Source organism: Vidua chalybeata, chromosome 8 (assembly GCF_026979565.1).
Source record: "Vidua chalybeata isolate OUT-0048 chromosome 8, bVidCha1 merged haplotype, whole genome shotgun sequence".
Classification (NCBI taxonomy): Eukaryota; Metazoa; Chordata; class Aves; order Passeriformes; family Viduidae; genus Vidua; species Vidua chalybeata.
In genome coordinates this window covers 14,344,920-14,361,327 of record NC_071537.1, presented here as the reverse complement: position 1 = coordinate 14,361,327, position 16,408 = coordinate 14,344,920, and the positions used below count along the sequence as shown (strand labels likewise).

At 51.2% G+C, this 16,408-nt stretch overlaps 1 protein-coding gene across 2 annotated transcripts in view; it reads left to right on the top strand.

The window, feature by feature from the left end:
* Nucleotides 1-6,221: 6,221 nt before the first annotated feature.
* The window catches only part of HPSE2 (heparanase 2 (inactive)), a 107,173-nt gene continuing 96,986 nt past the window's right edge, over nt 6,222-16,408 (top strand). The window contains exons 1-2 of one of the 2 annotated variants that reach the window (XM_053948965.1): nt 6,222-6,501; nt 7,503-7,660. In XM_053948965.1, the coding sequence (XP_053804940.1) occupies nt 6,242-6,501; nt 7,503-7,660 (418 nt within the window). In that variant the 5' untranslated portion in view covers nt 6,222-6,241. The remainder of the gene's footprint in view (nt 6,502-7,502; nt 7,661-16,408) is intronic. The other variant, XM_053948966.1, reaches the window with a different exon arrangement.

Sequence of the window (16,408 nt, the reverse complement as noted above, 5' to 3'; positions counted from 1 at the left end):
ATGTCTGGATAGAGCTGGTGACAGAGAGCTTATTTGCCCTATGCAAATAAATACAGCAGACAGGGGTTTACAATTTTATCATTACCTGAAATATTCCAATTCTTTTCTGTCTCTCTCACCCCAGCAGCTTCTCTGATTTGAGAGCATTTTGGCTGCTGTTTCTTCCCCTGAGCTCCATCTCCTCGTTGATTTCTGCACACAGTTCCTTCCTCTTTTTCATAATTGACTCGTTTGCTCCTCCAGTCTTGCACTTCATCCATCTTCTTACTTCCCCTCTCTGATCTAATTCTCATGTCCACTTCCTTCATTTTTGCTGCTGGAATGTAAAGCATCCCTCCAGAAAAATAGGTCTCTGTCAACTTTTACCATCCCCCTCATATTACCTCTTCCTTCACCTCTATCATCTTCCCCAGATGGTGGGACAAATACTCGCTTGCATTCATTCTCAGGCTTGTAAAATTGGCATGTTCCCTTCTCTTTCTTTTTCATGTGATGATGTGAAACAGGAATAATTCTGCACATTTCTCTGCTGCTCTGGGCTGGGCTCAATCTGAAGAAAAAGGTTTCCAAGGCTATTGTGGTCTTCAGGGCACTGCAGAGCTCCAGTCTCCAGTTGTGTTCTCACTCTGTATCTCTTTGACTGTGACAAATTGCTGCTGTATTTCCTGCTTCTCAAGATGTGAAAGACAAAAGTGAAATCAGACCTGGCCATTGATGAGTACAGAGAAGTAAATGGAGCCAAAGAGCATTCTCTGTCCAAGGGCATTGTTGTACACTGAAATGTTCTCAGTCATTATGTGGATTTTTTTCTGTTTGCTGAAGAGGTGCTGGGCAAAGGGGATTTCTGTGTGCTGAGATGGCACCTGATTTGAACCCCCAGTGCAATTCCTACAGCTTTATGGAAACCATGCATCTCAGTCTTTCAAGGACTTCAGAAGTCCTGCTGGGACTTCAGCACTTTGGGATTTCACAAGTTCTCTCCATGGACAAATCTGCAGGACCAGATTGTAAGAGAATTTTTGAGATCATGCATCAGAAGTCAGATAAAGTAAAACAATAGGGCAGATAAGGGAAACAATAAATGCTGTTTTTCCAACAAAGTACACGGTCTCTAATTTCTCACAGAACTGGAAATTAAATTACAAAAACTGAAAATACCCTGAAAAAAACCCATTGATTGGTAGCTGCCTAAAACTCTGTTTCATCCTCCCAGTTTCATTCTGTGGTGTGCCACCGAGGGAGAGCCCACACTCACAACCTTTATGGCACCAGTGGGGTTTTTTTTGCCCCTATCCCCCCACCTTTTTTTTTTTTTCCCAGGTTTCTTCATTATGCAGCTAGTGAGTACAGAATGACTCTCAAAGAAACATGCTCTAGTTTCCTATGGCTAGATTTGGAAATACCAGTTTGTGTTCCTTTCACGCTGGCAAAAATGCAAAGACAACATTGCCAACTGTGCTTTTCCTGCCCAGGCCGTTGGTTTTGATGGATGCCTTGCCTTTGGCATGTCTGGAGGGAGGAAGCTCTCTCAGTAGGCTTGCTTTCCTCCCGCTGTGGCTGAGCTCCCTAACCAGCCAGTCCTTCTAGCTCAGACAGAGGTATTTGCTTTTTACAGAACTTCCCAGATCACCTACATTAAAGAGCAATATGTGGATACTGTATTAAATCAAGCAACTGTCCTCTGTCTGTTTGATCAGGTTAGGCATGATACATAAACATGCTAGAAAATGGTTTCAGCAGTGGAGTTCAGGCTGTGACACCCACCTTGAGGCACTGGCAGTTTTAGGAGGTTGCATTCCAGACGTTAAGGCTCTTGTGGTGAAAATGATGGACGCTGCATTGCAGAAAGAGCAAAAAGCTCAGTAAAAAGAATCTATCATGCAATTGCATGCTCTGATGATTACAGCTTTACCACATTCATTGGTCTTGCTCTTCTAAGAAATTGTCATACCATGCTACAGGGCAGAAGCTTAAGAGCTTGAAAATAAAGTGTATTTTTGTGAAGTATGCATAACACTCTTAATTTTCACTTGCTGAATTTTCTCCTTGCTGGCTTCTTTTAGAGCATCCATAACTCAGATTTACTTGACAGCAGTACAGAAACAGACATGGTTGATATCTTGGGAATCAAAGACATGATGATTTTTTTTTTTTAAAGGGCTGTCTAGCCTGTTTTATCCTTCCCAGCCTAATGGAGGTTTGTTTGGTACAGGACATCCTCTGATGATAATAACTTTCATCATTTATGAGCAAAGTTTATTCTTTAGTGAACTAAAAATGTTCCTCGTAAGGAGATTTCCCCCATTTTCTTTTGGGCCAATTTGTATAGCCTGAGATCTGAGTTTAGATTTCCGTTGTGCTTTTTCTTCCCTCTCTCTTTTTTTTTTTTTTTTTTTTTTCCATCTGAAGAGGTTTCTTCTGCTGAAAATCTTCAGCAACTGCTCAGACCATTTACAAGAAGCATTTTCACAGGCAGTAGCTCTACAAAATAGAGGAAAAATCGAAATGACTACCTATAATAATGAAGTTAAATGCAGTTTTAAGTGTTTGTGAACTGCAACTGACTGAAAGGGTGCCAAATATTTTGCAAATATATACAAAAAGACAGGCCCCTGCTCTAATCAGCTTGTAAATGAAAAGTACATTGGCAAGAACAGAAGAGATGATATGACATGCTTTAAATAGTTTATAGGGAGCTGGAGAATTGTTGTTTATTTGGTGATGTTGGGAAAATATTTAATGTGCTTTGGTTAAGCTCTTTATAGAAATGCTTCTCCTCCCCCAGTTTTCTTTTCCAATGACTGTTTTGGAGATTAAAACCAGCAAGTTTAGAGTAGATGGAAAACGGAGAAACCTATTTCGAAATTGACAAAACCGCGGGTAAATCTTTATAGATACTTTTTATGTGAGTCAGGCTTTCTAAAGTAATTGTCGTAATATAAGAAAGGATCATCGCTTCGCCGCCCCTGCGGACGGCGAGCCAGGGTCGCAGCTGGTGTAAATTGAGATCCCTCCTATCTGGTGTGCCTGGCTGGGGAGGAGGTGGCCGTGGCCCCTCTTTGCGGATTCCTGGGCCGTCCCGGAGCTGCGCCGGGCGGCAGCGGCGGCTCCCGGGACTCGCGGCTCTCGGGGCTCCCCGCACCTCCTCTGCCGCCCCGGGGCTCGCAGATAACCGAGTGATTTTTAGCGTTTAAATGTTTTCTATACTAAGCCCACAATTTATTGAAAAACAGGCCAACAAACAAAAAAGCCCAAACCACTGTATTTTTAGATTTAACTCGCAGCTGCTGGGGTCAGATGCAAAGTGGGGTGCAACTGCATTTCCGAGGGCACAGGACTGGGGCAAGCTCCCGGTGTTGGTTTGGAAAGCTCAGACAGGTAAATGGATATTTCCTGTAACGTTGTCTTCCCAGAATCTGGAAGGTGACTCTGGCATCTGGGAGGATTTTTGCCTATTTCCCTGCTGTTTCATGTTGTTGGTGATATCTCCGCAGATAAGTGACTTCATTGCATCCGGAGTTTGCGTTCAAAGCAGAGACTAATTGTGGGGAACTTTTCAGAATAAACACATTTCTCTTTCGAAGTAATGTGTTTGTAAGGAAAAAATATACAAAAAGGAGGTTAAAGTGGATAATTTGTTTAGTTTTTGCTTGTGTTTTTTTTTTTCCCCATTTACTACAGAAAACACTGGAATTTCGTTTGAAAATAGAACCATCCTTGCAGGGAGGCACGTTACAATATTTCGGCCTGCAATCACAACAAATATCCCCAAAGCCTTGCTCTCATCTTCTGAAAGCATAGAAAAAAAATATTTAAAAATAACGAGATGATTTTGAAGCTCGTGTTCCTCATTTGGAGATGACCCAGAAAACTGTGCAGCTTCTGAAGTGGAGGCTTCAGGTCTTGGGTCAGTTTTAAGGGCTACTGCAAACCTCAGCAGAAGTCTTTGCAGCCGAACACAAATTTCCAGGCTTAAATTGCCTTCTTCCTGTCTCGGGATGCCAGGGCTCTGCACAGCTGAAATTGCACAGCTCTTTTCCCCGGATCCATTTACTTATTCCAGCGCTCAGAGCCCGCTGCCCCGGGCACCCTTTTGCTGCTCTAGGTCAGCTTGCGCTGCGCTCGGCAGCCCCTTCCCAGGCGCGGCTTGAGCCCTGCTCCCGTCTCTGCTTTGGCGGGATGGTTTCACGGCAAATCCTAGTTCGTGTATTCCCTGCTCACCCCGAGCAGAGCCAGAGGTATGTTTCATCCTTCCCCACGCGTTATCACAGCGGCTCCGTACCGCTACAGCGCCTGCCCGAGTGAGCCGGGACTGGCAGGGGTGGCTGCCCCTCTTGTCTTGGAGCGTTTCAAGGGCAGAGAGGCAGGGGGAGTGGAGATTTCCGCCGGAGACAGCGCTGTCCGCGGGCTTCACCGGGGCCCGGGGCCCAGGCCGAGTGCTTCCCCTCCGTGCGGGGCTCCGCCGAACGCACCGAGCTCCGGGACTTGCCGCCGGGTCACCGGGACCGCTCCCACCGCCTCTCGGGCCCTGACTAGGGCGGTCGGGGCGCACAAGTAGCTCCGTACGGACGCCGGGAGACGCTGGAGAGGGTTCCCAAGGGCGGGCAGCCCTGCCGGGACAGCGGGCTGCCCGTGCGCTCGGAGTGCCCCTGATCCGGCTGCCCGGGGCGCTCGTACCCGACCCGCCGGCATCCCCGAGGGCGGCTGGCGGGTCCCCGGCGCTCGGCCACTCTTGCGGCGAGATTTATGCCTCGATCCCGAAGCCGCGCTGCTGCCCGCAGCCCGGCACCTCCCGACAGCGGCGCGGAGGGTGTCGGCAGGTGGGTGCCGGCTCCCCCGCCGCGCCGGGCCCCTCACCAGCAGATGGTGCTGCGCCCGCCGCATCCCCGGGGCTGCGGGGCCCCGGCGGACCGCACCTGGCTCGGCTCAGCCCTCCCGCCGTCCGCCCTCCGTCGCCGGGCCGGCAGCGGCACCGGGGCCCTGCGTCCCGCATGGCCTGGGCGACGCGGGAACTGGGGCGGGCCACGGCGGCCGAGAGCCCAGGTAGGGCGCGGTGCGTGTCCCGGCGGTAGCAGACTGCTTGTGGGAGCTCGGGGCTGGCCCGGGAAGCGGCTGCTGACGGAGAGGATGTCCGATTCGGATGGGCAATCCTTGAGGCTCCCGGGATTGTCGGCAGCCGCCACCGATCCCCGGCCCGGTGCCACGACCTTGCCCAGAGCTGGCAACCGCAGCCGCCTGCACTTCTGCAGTGCGCCGAGCCCTGCAGTCCTGCCCCGGCCCCTCCTGGAGGTCGCGACGGAGGGCTGGCCCCGGCACGGGAGTCCCCGTCGGTGCCATCAAACTGTGCTGTCCCCGATGCGGACGTTTCCACACCAGGCACTGCTGCTGCTGCCCCTCTTCTTTCCCTGCCGCCGGTGGGACACCGATGGGCCCGGAGGCAGGCGGGAAAAGGAGACCGACGGCTCGATTCCCCGTGTCCCGGTTCCCCGCGGTGCCCGATGGCAGTCGTGAGAGGACCGGCCGAGCCCCAGCTTCGGGCAGGGCGCACCGAGCGCGCCGCGCCGGGGCTCCGGGGTGCTGGCGGCCCCCAGCCCGCTGCGCCCGTCGGGTCCCGTGGAGCCTCCAGCGCTCAGCCCCGAGGGCCTCGCCCAGCGTCGCGGGTCCCGGCGCAGTTTGGAGGTAACTCTTCCCTCAGAAGTAGTGTTTGGGTTTTTTTCCGGGGTGATTACCACCCCCCAAACTCCCCCCTTCCCAACCAGGGCCGTCCTCGCTGCCTTACCTTCTTTGTCGTTCTATAGCCGGCGACTATCTCGAACCGTGCTGGCCGGCCTCCGCGCGCCGGTCCCCGTCCCGAGTTCTCCGGTGTCTCCGTGTCCCGACTCCGTCCCGGTTTTGCGGGAGCTGAAAACGTCCGCTGGAGCCGGCACAAAGCGAAAGCTCGGTGCTGGCGGGGCTGCGGCAGGGCGGCGGGCCCCGAACCGAGGGGGTTAAACCAGGAGCCTCCCCTTACCTTCAAAAAGTTAAAAATGTCTGGAGCCTGCATCTCTTAAAGGGGCGGTGCTGGCTACAAGGAGTCTTGGCACCGGCTGCGAGAAAGGCTGGTCAGGGGCGTGAGTTCCCCTCCACCAACACCAAAACATTGCAAAAAAAGGCAGAGCGCCCCACACTTTAGATAAGGACAATTAGCCACCAGCGAGCCCCTGCAGACAGCGAGTTAATTAGGGGTTTCCTGCTCTCCGGCATGCCCTGTCCCAGCTCCTGCCCCCCAGGGCTCTTAGCCCTGATGGCACCTGGGCTGGCCCTCATGGCCACCTTCTCGCTGCCTTCCCAGGCTGGGGACAGGAGAGCACTGCCGGTGGAGAAACCTCCAGGTGTGAAGGGAAGAACTCTCATTCTCCTTGATGTCAACACCAAGAGCCCTGTCAGGATAATCAGTGAGAATTTCCTCTCCCTGCAGCTGGACCCCTCCATCATTCATGATGGCTGGCTCGATTTCTTAAGGTAAGGCAGGAGCCCCCCGGCGCCCTCCCCACGCCGCCCGCGGGGCGCCCCGGCGGCCCCGCCGCCCAGCCCTGCCGGGCTCCGCGCTGCTGGCGGCGCTTGTTGTGACGGAGGGAGCGAGGCCATGGTTTCCATTAAGATGCACATGTTTGCAATGGAGAAAGCATTTCGGAGACTTATCAGTTATGACTGCAAAAATGTCGTGCTCCCCTCGCTCCAGCAACCGCTCCTCTGCAAAAAGCACAACACGGGCCGAGGCAGCACAGGGGGAAAAAAAAAAATCAAAATGGAACAAAAAACAGCAGCAGGAACGGGGCCGCCTGCCGAGCCGAGCCTTCCCCGGGTCCCGACGGGCAGAGAGCGGGTGTCGGCCAGGTCTTCTGAGCCCTCCGCTCCCTGGACTTCCAGCCCTGCGCAGGGGGCAGAGCCGGGCTGCAGCTGCGCTGGGTCCCACCGGCGGTGCGGAGCGGCCGCGGCCTGGAGGCGCTGGGACGGCCAGAAAGCCTTCTCCCCGCTGGGTAAGTCGGGGAGGGAGAGCGGGTCTCCTCCGCACGCCCGCTCCGAGGGTCTCTTCGGCAGCCGGGAAAGGAGCAGGGCGAGGATGCGGGAAGGCGCGAGAGAAGCGGAGCCGGGACGGCTCCCGCTTTTCTCCCCTCCCCGCTCCTCTCCCTCCCCGGCGGCTCGGCCCGCGGCACGGTCCCGCGTGGCGCTGAGCGCCTCTGCCTCCTGGACGCCGCTGCACTTGTCCGGAGGGCGCCGGCAGGACGGGGGGGAGCCGGGCCCGCCGGCCTCCGGGCCGCCACCGGCGGGCGGGGCGGCTCCCCGCTCCAGGGCCGCGCCGCTCGGCCCGCGCAGAGCCCCGCAGCCGGTGGTACCGCGTCGCGCTGCCCCGGGCGGGGCAACGGCGGGTCCTCGAGCCCCGTGGTCCCCGGTCGCTGGCGGTACTGGGGAAGCGAGGGCCCGGCCCGCGGCTTCCTCAGCCCTCTCTCTCCTCTCCCCAGCTCCCGGCGGCTGGTGACCCTGGCGCGGGGCCTGGCCCCCGCCTTCCTGCGCTTCGCGGGCAAGAGGACGGACTTTTTGCAGTTCCACAACGTGAAGAACCCGGCTAAGAGCCGCGGCGGGCCCGGCCCCGACTACTACCTCAAGAACTACGAGGACGGTGAGCTCCGGGGCCGGGGCGGGGGGCGGGCGCTGCAGCGGGGGCTGCGGGAGCCGGGCGGTCCCGCTCCGCCTGCCCCGCTCTCTCCCCGCGCCCGGCGGGGCCGTGTCGCGCCCGGGCACGTTGCCGCCGGCTACCGGCCGGGGGAGAATTCCCGTACCCTTTCTTTCCCGAGGGAGGGGAGCCGAGGAGCTCGGCGGAGCTCGCTCCCCCCGTTGCCGGTGCATTCGGCTGCTGTCGTCCCCCGGGAACAAAAGACCAGCACTGGGGAGCGGGACTTTTCGTATTCCCCCGCCCCGCTGCGTCCTCCGTCTCCCTTTGCCCCCGAGCCCCGGGCAGGCAGCGCCGGCCGCAGAGGAGACTTTGCCGCGGCTCCGGGCGGGGGCCAGGCATCGGAACCCCGGGATGCCCCGTCCCGCGCTTCTCCCGCGGCTCTCGGGAGCCCTGCCTTTCCTCACGGACCTCGCCGTTTCTGTGCCCGCCGCAGCCCTTTGGGCTCCCCGCTGTCCCTCCGTGCTGGTGCCCGGTCGGGGCTGCTCCCCCTGCGAACCGCTCGGCCATCTGAGCTCTTTCCAGCCACTGCCTGGCCTCCGCCTCTCCGCTGTTCCCCTCTTCGCCGTCTGCCCTTCTCCCCATCGGACCTCAGTACACAAAAGGCTTTCACTTTTCGCGGCCCATAATTCACACAAAGAAACTGAGTAGAAAATTTAGAGCCGTATCTCCGTCCTAAGGCAATTCTATTAAGCAGCAGAATACGATGTCCACATACAAGAATTTATTGATTTTTCTCTCTTGCTTAGTTTGTTTCTTTTTTAAAGAAACAAGCTTTTTTTTTTTTTTTTTTTTTTTTTTTTTTTTCCCTTACTCAACGACTTACGAAAATTAGCTTAAGATTTTTTCCATAAGTAATTTTGAAGGCCAATTAATGCCAGACAGATCCCACTGGGCAGGTCTGTGGAACAGAGGAAATTTTACAGAGATCTAGTCAGCAGCAGTCCTGAATGGAAAAAGCAGATGCATTTGCCAGTTTTCTGATGGCTCTCACTCCTGCTGTTTCCCTACGTAACATCTCTGAGATGAATGTCCTCCTATTCCCACACGCAGGCAGGTGGGTAAGTTTTTGTGCTCCATCTTTCACTTGCTCTCCTAGCTGGGGCAATCCCAATATTATTCCTTGTTTTCCTTCTTGTAACAAATCTCAGTCAAAGGGTTTGTTGTAAGCTTTGCCTGCTGAGATGCACTTCAGGAAAAAATGCTGACCAAACTTGCCACAGACACCTTGTACAGTGGAAATTAAGTGTCGTGCATAAAGTTGTGGATGGGACTCATACAAAACATTTGTAAGAATAAATTTTCCCACCTTCCACATTTCAACAACTTGCAGGAGAGAACTTACAGTTACTTATTAAATGTCTTCACAACAGCTTTCATGTTAAGGAAGGACTGAAATATTTTGGCTTTTTTTTTTTTTTTTTTCAGTTTTCCTCATGGCAATAAAATTGAAATGTAGCAGCCTTCAAAATGAAGCTTTTCATAGAAGTTGTAACCACAGGTCTTAACTTTTCATCACTTAAATATGGAACAGGACCATTGTGAATGTGGGTGAAGGAAGGGGAAGACACATGTGGTGTGTATCAAGCATTGGTGTAAATCAGAAAGGTGTGGTAAAAGGGATTTCCTGCCTGGAAGCAAAGCTCTCGTATTTGTTCTTAAGATCTGTGTGCAAACTCCAGGGTCAGGGAGTTTCACCCTATTTGGATAAGAGCTAGAGTTGCTAGTAGCTCACATCCTTTTGTGCTGAGGCTGCACTAAGTACTTCACTAGAGGGATCCAGTTCTCCAAAATGAAATCCCGATGCCACCACAGCTTTTTGCCCTGCTGTCCTGGGTATGAGCAGCCACCTTCTCCATTTGGAGCCCTGGTTCCATTTTTGTTCCCTCATCTGTGGCTCACCCAGGACCTGCTTGGAATCAGGACATGCAGTTTGCTCTTGCTGCTGAGGACTTACAGCTTCAACAGACAGCACAAAAACTGATGGCAATCAGCACCTGAGCATGGGGGAAGCCAACAAGCATCCTGCTAGGTACCCTTCCTTCTCCCCAAGCTGTCTGGGCTGGTTGAAATATTTTTCCATGTCCATGGGCTTTTATATGTTTTAATGGGATCACCTATTTTCTGAAATTTCTTATAATGGCATGGGAGTGGGGAAGATGTTGGGGGGCTTGATTAGTTAAAATAGTCAGAAAGCATTTAACAGAGAAATCAGTGAATTTTAAAGTCCTATGCAGCACCCTAGTGATTTTTTAGTGACGTGACAAGTGACTGGTTGTTTTCTGCTTTGAGTGTTTTTCTTTCTTGCATTTCTGCCTGTGTGTGCACACAGACTCCAGGCCTGTGCCCAAAGAGCCTGGGCTCTCTTTGCAGTCCCCACAGGTGCTCCCCTGCCTTGTGTTCTCCTGTGGCCTGTGCACAGAGGGGGAGGGAAGGGCACTTCTTATGTTCCTCTAAGCTGCAGCAGCTCACAGAGTGCAGGACTGAGAGGTGAAGGGCTCGTGTGCAAGATTGCTCAGAGAACTGCAGTTACAAGTGAGTGACTGTGAGTGGTGTTCACATCACAGGCAGCTGCACCCCACTGTGTGCTCACAGGCCTCCTGGTGTGGCCCTCTCAGGCATTCAGATGGGAGGCAGCAAGGGCAACAGGACAGCTTTGTATCATCCTTCATGGGCCCTGTGACCACGCTTGCTAGAGTTGGAATGTATCTCTGTATCTCTGTACAGGGATCTTCATCCTGTAAATCCCCCTCTGCCACCCTGGTGCTTTTCAGACCAAGTATTCCTCACTGTTCCCTTGGATGGTTTTTTCTGTCTCTGTGGTGCTCTTCCTTCCTGACTATCAGATGTCCTCAGAGATTAGCCTTACTCTTCCTCTGCACTTAAAATTATATTTTATTCCCTTTCAAATGGTCCCAACTATGTACACCTCCACCTTCTAGAAATTGCTTTTACCTAGGCCTGCCTTTGGGCTCACCAACCCGTTTTTTCCCACTTCTTTCTTTCACAGAGAGTGTGAGTACTCTCTTAGGGTAGTAGTAGTTGTTTTCCACTTGTATCTAAAATGTACTTAGTTTTGCTGAAATAAGGTGTCTCTTTAGGTTTCAGAGTAACTAATTTCTTGTTCAGATTATTCCTGGAAACACAGACCTGGAAGTATTGTGTGTTACCAGGGGTGTATGGTATTTTTCCTTTGTATGTGTGAACAGCCTCACCCCAGTGTAAACCGGTCATGTTTGGGCAGCAAAGGTAATAAAGTGCATGCTCCCAGGTTACTGCCTGGGATGCCCATGAAGAGGGTGCATGTGGCAATTTGCTTTAGCACAGCGTATAAAACTGGCACAGCAATTTCATCATTTGCTGGCAGATTTGTCAGTACCTGACATGGCAACTCCTGAAAGTGGATGCCTATGGTAGATGCTCTCAGTCAGCCACAGGGTGTGCAGTCTCTGTTATGGTAGCATGGCTCTAGGTACCTCCTGGACTTTGTTAAATATTAGGTCATCCAGTGTGTTATATTAACACCCCACCTATGTTGCATGCCAGGTGGCTTCCATCCCATGCAGCCCCGACTTTGGATGGTCAGTCCTGGAGTCCACCCTATTTGGATAAGGCATTGGCCAGCCTGAGGTGTGTTAGAAACAGAAACCCAGTTTGATGTATGTCAGACTCTGTGGTACCAGGAGGTGGGGCTGTGCCAGAGACTTTTTGACATTTTATGATCAAGAGGTGTAACATTTTTAGCCTGAGAGACTTTTCCCTCCCTTAAATGGTGTTTCTCTGTATGTGCCCTGCTGAGTTAGTTTTTCTTCCCCAGCTATGCTCAGTGTTGTGTTTTGTTATCTGGAGATGTGTTTCTCTGCACATGTCTGATTCCAGGGCAGGTACCAAGATGTAAAGTTTCATGCTCAGTCTATGTAGTAGGTCTGCTTCTCCTTTTGCTGTTGGGTTTTTCCTAACAAGCAATCTGTTCAGCCTGTCCTTTCAACTGCCTCACATGAGCCAGGGACCAGTTGGGTCTGAGGAATGGGACAACAAGAAACACTGGTCTCCAGGAAAACAGGCTTGAGCAGCTCCTCTTTGGAGCAAAGTCTTGGGTTGTTGTTGGTACAAAACCTTTTCTGAAGCTGAGTTTGTTAAAACCTGACTTGTCTGCTGTCCTAGAGCCTGGTGTTGGAGTGTTACATATGTGTGGAGTCCTGGTCTTGTTTCAGCAAGGGATGCTGCAGGTGCAATCTCAGTGCCTGAACCTGGAGCCCATTTTGGAAGCTCCTTGCTGGTGCTCCAGTGTGAGTTTAGTGAGCTAATGTGGAGCCTCCTCATCTGCAGGGTGATCCTCAACTGCCTCTCACCCTAAAGCCACAGAGCCAGCTTTGGACAACCTGGGTGGCACAGACATTGCTACAGCTTCCCCTGTGCAGCCAAGGAAGAGTGCAGTGGAGAAAGAGGAGTTACTCAAGCTGGAGTCCTTAGAGATGTGTTGGCCCAAGTGTGCAGCTTCTCACTCCTGTATCCCAGCCTTTTGTAGAGTTTTGTAGCCTTTTCATGGCTGAGAAGAGACCAAAGGACACTTTGTGTGTCCCTGTGTGGGCCATGGCAGGGAGAGGGGAAGGGGACTACATTTGCATGCTATAGGTAGTGCATCAAAGAAGTTTCTCAGCTGAAGTGTGTACGGACAACACATTTCAAAAATACTCTTTTAATTGCTGGTAACTTGCTTCCTTCTATCTTCTATTTTATCACTTTTTTTTTTTTTTTTTTTTTTTTTTTTTTTTTTTTTTTTTTTTTTTAATGGGATACCAGGTATCTGGAAAAATGTCCAATTACAACAAAAAAAAATGACAAAGACATGCTTGTTAAGCCTTCCATACTAGTCAGGGGATTTTGCAGTATAGTGTGGGAAATTTCACATCATGCTGTGTAATGCTGGCATTCTGTGTATTCTTTCAGGCATCCTTCAGGCATCCTCAGGTACCCAACACTGCATGTAAGCCTCAAAATTTGTCTGGCAGTGGGAACATATTTTCACTTTTGCTCAATCCATACTGCACAAGTGTCTTCTAGGATGCCATGCTGTTAGAACATCCCTGAGTGGAAAGGAAGATAATAATGACCCGAGGATATGTTAAATGACCTGAGGATTCGTTTATGTGGTTACACAGGGGCTGGAGCTGACCCCAGCTAGGGCTGCTGTTCCCACTCTTCAGCCCCTTCTGGCATATTCCTGCCCTCCTCCATGCCTGGAGCCTGAGTTTCCGTGGTGAGTCAGGGATCTCAGCTGACCAAAACTTGATGGTGGAGATGTGATTGCACTTCAGCCTGCTCAGCTGCCAAATTGACCAATGCTGTGTGACCAGGCAGAGGTGTAGAGGACAGTGCTGGCAGAGGAAAGCCTGCATTGAAGGCAGATGAGAGTGCAGCAGTCTCAGTCTTGGTCAGATTAAATCCTTCAAATCTGTGTCCTGAAGGCAGGAAATTTCACTTCGTGTTTCTTTGCCATCAGAAGGGTTGGTCCCCTTGCTTTCCTTATGATCTGTGCACTGTTCTTCTGCTGCTTCCCTTGTGCTGGCTCTGGCATATTTCTGATCCTCTGCTGAGCAGCAGAAAATTATCTCAAGTTAAAAAAAAAAAAAAAAAAAAAAAAAAAAAAAGCAACAGCTTTACTGTGAATTTAGTGAGCAGGATTATGAGGATGCTCATGGGGTATGAGGCTACCTGGGCCAGAGAAAGGGAACGTTGTTGCCATGTGTCTGGGAGTGTCCCTTTGGCTCTGCCAGCTCATAAAACTGCAGTAGATGTTTCTGAATGGAGAACCATCCTGTTGTCCTGGTAAAAACAAACAAACGAATTTTCCTTTATTCAAGGAATCATCTTCTGTTTCTAGTCACCCAGGGCCCCTTTTCTGTATGCTTTGTGTCTCTTGACAGTTTAGACATCTGTCCTTTCAGAGCTTGAAGAGGAAATAGTTGTTTTTTTCACCCTCCAAGTGTTTCAAACACAGCCCCTTAGAGAGGGCTGTAGCATTTCAGGCATAGCAAGAACTCAGTCCCCAACATGGGAAGATCCTCTGATGTCCTTTGGACTTCTGGGATTTGCCAGACCTGGGGCTGCTCTGTGCCTCAGCAGAGCTCTGAGGCAGCCTCCTGCCCCCAAGTTCCCAGGCACCACAACTGCAGGGAAGGAGCTACAACCTGCTCTGCCTCTATAAAGAGTCCCAGGGCTTAGTTGTTTTCTTAGAAATTAAAAATTAAAAAAAAACCAGGTTGTAGAAATCACGTTACACAAGGTAAGGGAGATACAGCCTGAGCAGGAGATACTTCCAAAGATTGCCTGTTTATCTCAACTTTTCTTTTGAAAATAAAAACTGTTCTGCTATAATCATGCATGAAAAGTGCTTTAATAACTTCAGGAAAAGGTGCAATCAAGCAATTAACTTCTGATTTGTTAGCTATTTGCTTGTGTAGTGGTTATGTATTTAATTGTTTATAATAAGCATCCTCAATTCTGTTTTAAAATTGCATATTTTTGTTAGTTTCACATTTCTTTCCATGCTACATCTACTTTGTATGAATTAAAAGTGATTAATGCAAAACTACATGCACAGGGTAAGACGTGACTTTTTGTACACAACTATCCATTCTAAATTAGCAGCTGGCATTCAGGGAAAATGTTCTGAATTTATTATGATTTGGTCTCTGAATACATTTAGGTAAGTAAAAAATGGATCTAATGATAGGGATATTAGAAAATAATTGGAAACAATCACTGAGAGCAATCTTATGCTATAAGTAGACTAGGTGCTGACACACTAATCAGTGTAAAGAATATATATGTAAGGAGCAGGATGGTGGAAGTGATCAAAGTAATATCTTTCAGTCTTAGAGATTTTTCATCTTGGAAAAAAATGACAGAGATTATGACAAATGCTATGAGCTCGGTGTCACACAGAGAAGACAATTTGGGAATGATTATTTCCTTGTTTTCATGACAAAAGAAATAGGGAGCATCCAGTGGAATTATTACATATAAAATGAACAAATATGACTTTTTTTTTAATATGGTGGGAAATAACTTCTGGAACTCATTGTCAGAGAATTTTTCCCAGCTAAAATAAAGGAATGATACTAATGTGTCAAAAATTTGCCCATTAAAGACAAACATGATGAGGATGCAGTTTGTGGCTTGAGAAATCTTCTGTCTTTCTAAATAAAAGTTGTGTTCCCAATTTCACAATCACTGGGCATTTTATAACAATTCTGGAATACAAATCTGTTTTTAAAAGCATTTTAAATCTGTTGATTTAAAAACTAGGTATTTTACAAGTTTGGCAATGTGAAAATTGTAAGACTTTTGCCTAGTCACTCATTAAATATCTATTTAATTTTGGTATTAACATAATTTTTTAATATTCCAGTTTTTAGTTCAGGTTTTGTTAGAATGAAAGTGAGGGTTTTTTTCCCTTTTGAATTCACTTTTCAAGACTGGAAATCTGAAGCAAACAGTCCCCTGAGGAGGATGGCTAAACTCAGCTTGTTCTGGTGCCATGGCAGTGTCACTCTTGCTTTTGCTGGAGCGGTGATCGCTGTGGGCAGTGCTGGCTTTCACACACACAGACACAGAAAGATGAGTTACTTCTCCTCTTTACCCTTCTGTCACACCTTCCTCTGGCAATAACCACATCCCTCTGCCCTGTCCTTCCTCCTCCCATCTTCCAGGTGCTCAGCTGCAGTAGTCTATGTCTGCTCCATGACTCCGGCAGCTCCTGGAATGGAATTGCCTATGGGCAGATGGTGGCATGAGCCATAGGAATGTCACCTGCACATAGACCACACTGACAATGTGTAAATTCTCGGCTAGAGATGCTCACTCTGTGCAAGGGAAACCCGGCTCTGGCTGGGAGCTGTCTCTGCCTGCTGTGCGCCATCCTCGAGGTCTCACAGCTTGGAACTTCTCTGCCCTGTGGGAAATGGTCACTGAAACCCCTTGGTGCAGGTGACTCACAGGAAGGGACTGGTAGGGCTCAGCTAGTCCTGGGATGCCCGGGAATGCTGCGATCGTGCCTCTCCTGAAGGGGATTTTCTAACTTGTTCTTCAGCGTTTCCTTGGTAGTCTCGGTGACCTCCATGGGCGGCGTGCGCGAAGTCGCAGGAGATATCCCGAGGAGGGCCAGGGATGTGTGCGGGCGCTCGGAGACACACCGGCCTCCGCAAAACAGCGTCCTCCGCCCCGGCCCCGCAGCCTGGCGAGGGGAGGGAGAGCTCCTGCGGGATCGCGGCTCCTCCGCCGCTCCCGGCGGGGTGTGACGGGCGCGGGGCCCGAGGCCGTCCCGAGGCGGGCGCTCCCGGGGCCGGGATTGCCGGTCGGTGCGGCGGTGCCTGCGGCAGCCGCAGCTCACCTGGCCGCCACACGGGTGTGCTCCCGCCATTCCGCTCGGCGCTGCCGGGCCCGGCACCGCGCTGCTGCCGCCGCCGCCGCCGCGGGACCCGCGCCCGCCGCCCCGGAGCGCCGCGCCCGCCGGGGTCCGGCCGTGCGGCCGCGGGGCAGCCTGAGCTGGCCAGGGTACTGACCCGGCCCGCCGGGGGCACGGCTCCCGGCCGGCCGTCTTTCGAAAACATTTGGCATCCTCTGGGGCTCTCACTCACATCTGGAGTTCTTCTTTCGCACTCCTGGCAGGAGCTGCTCGGTCCCGTGCTCTGC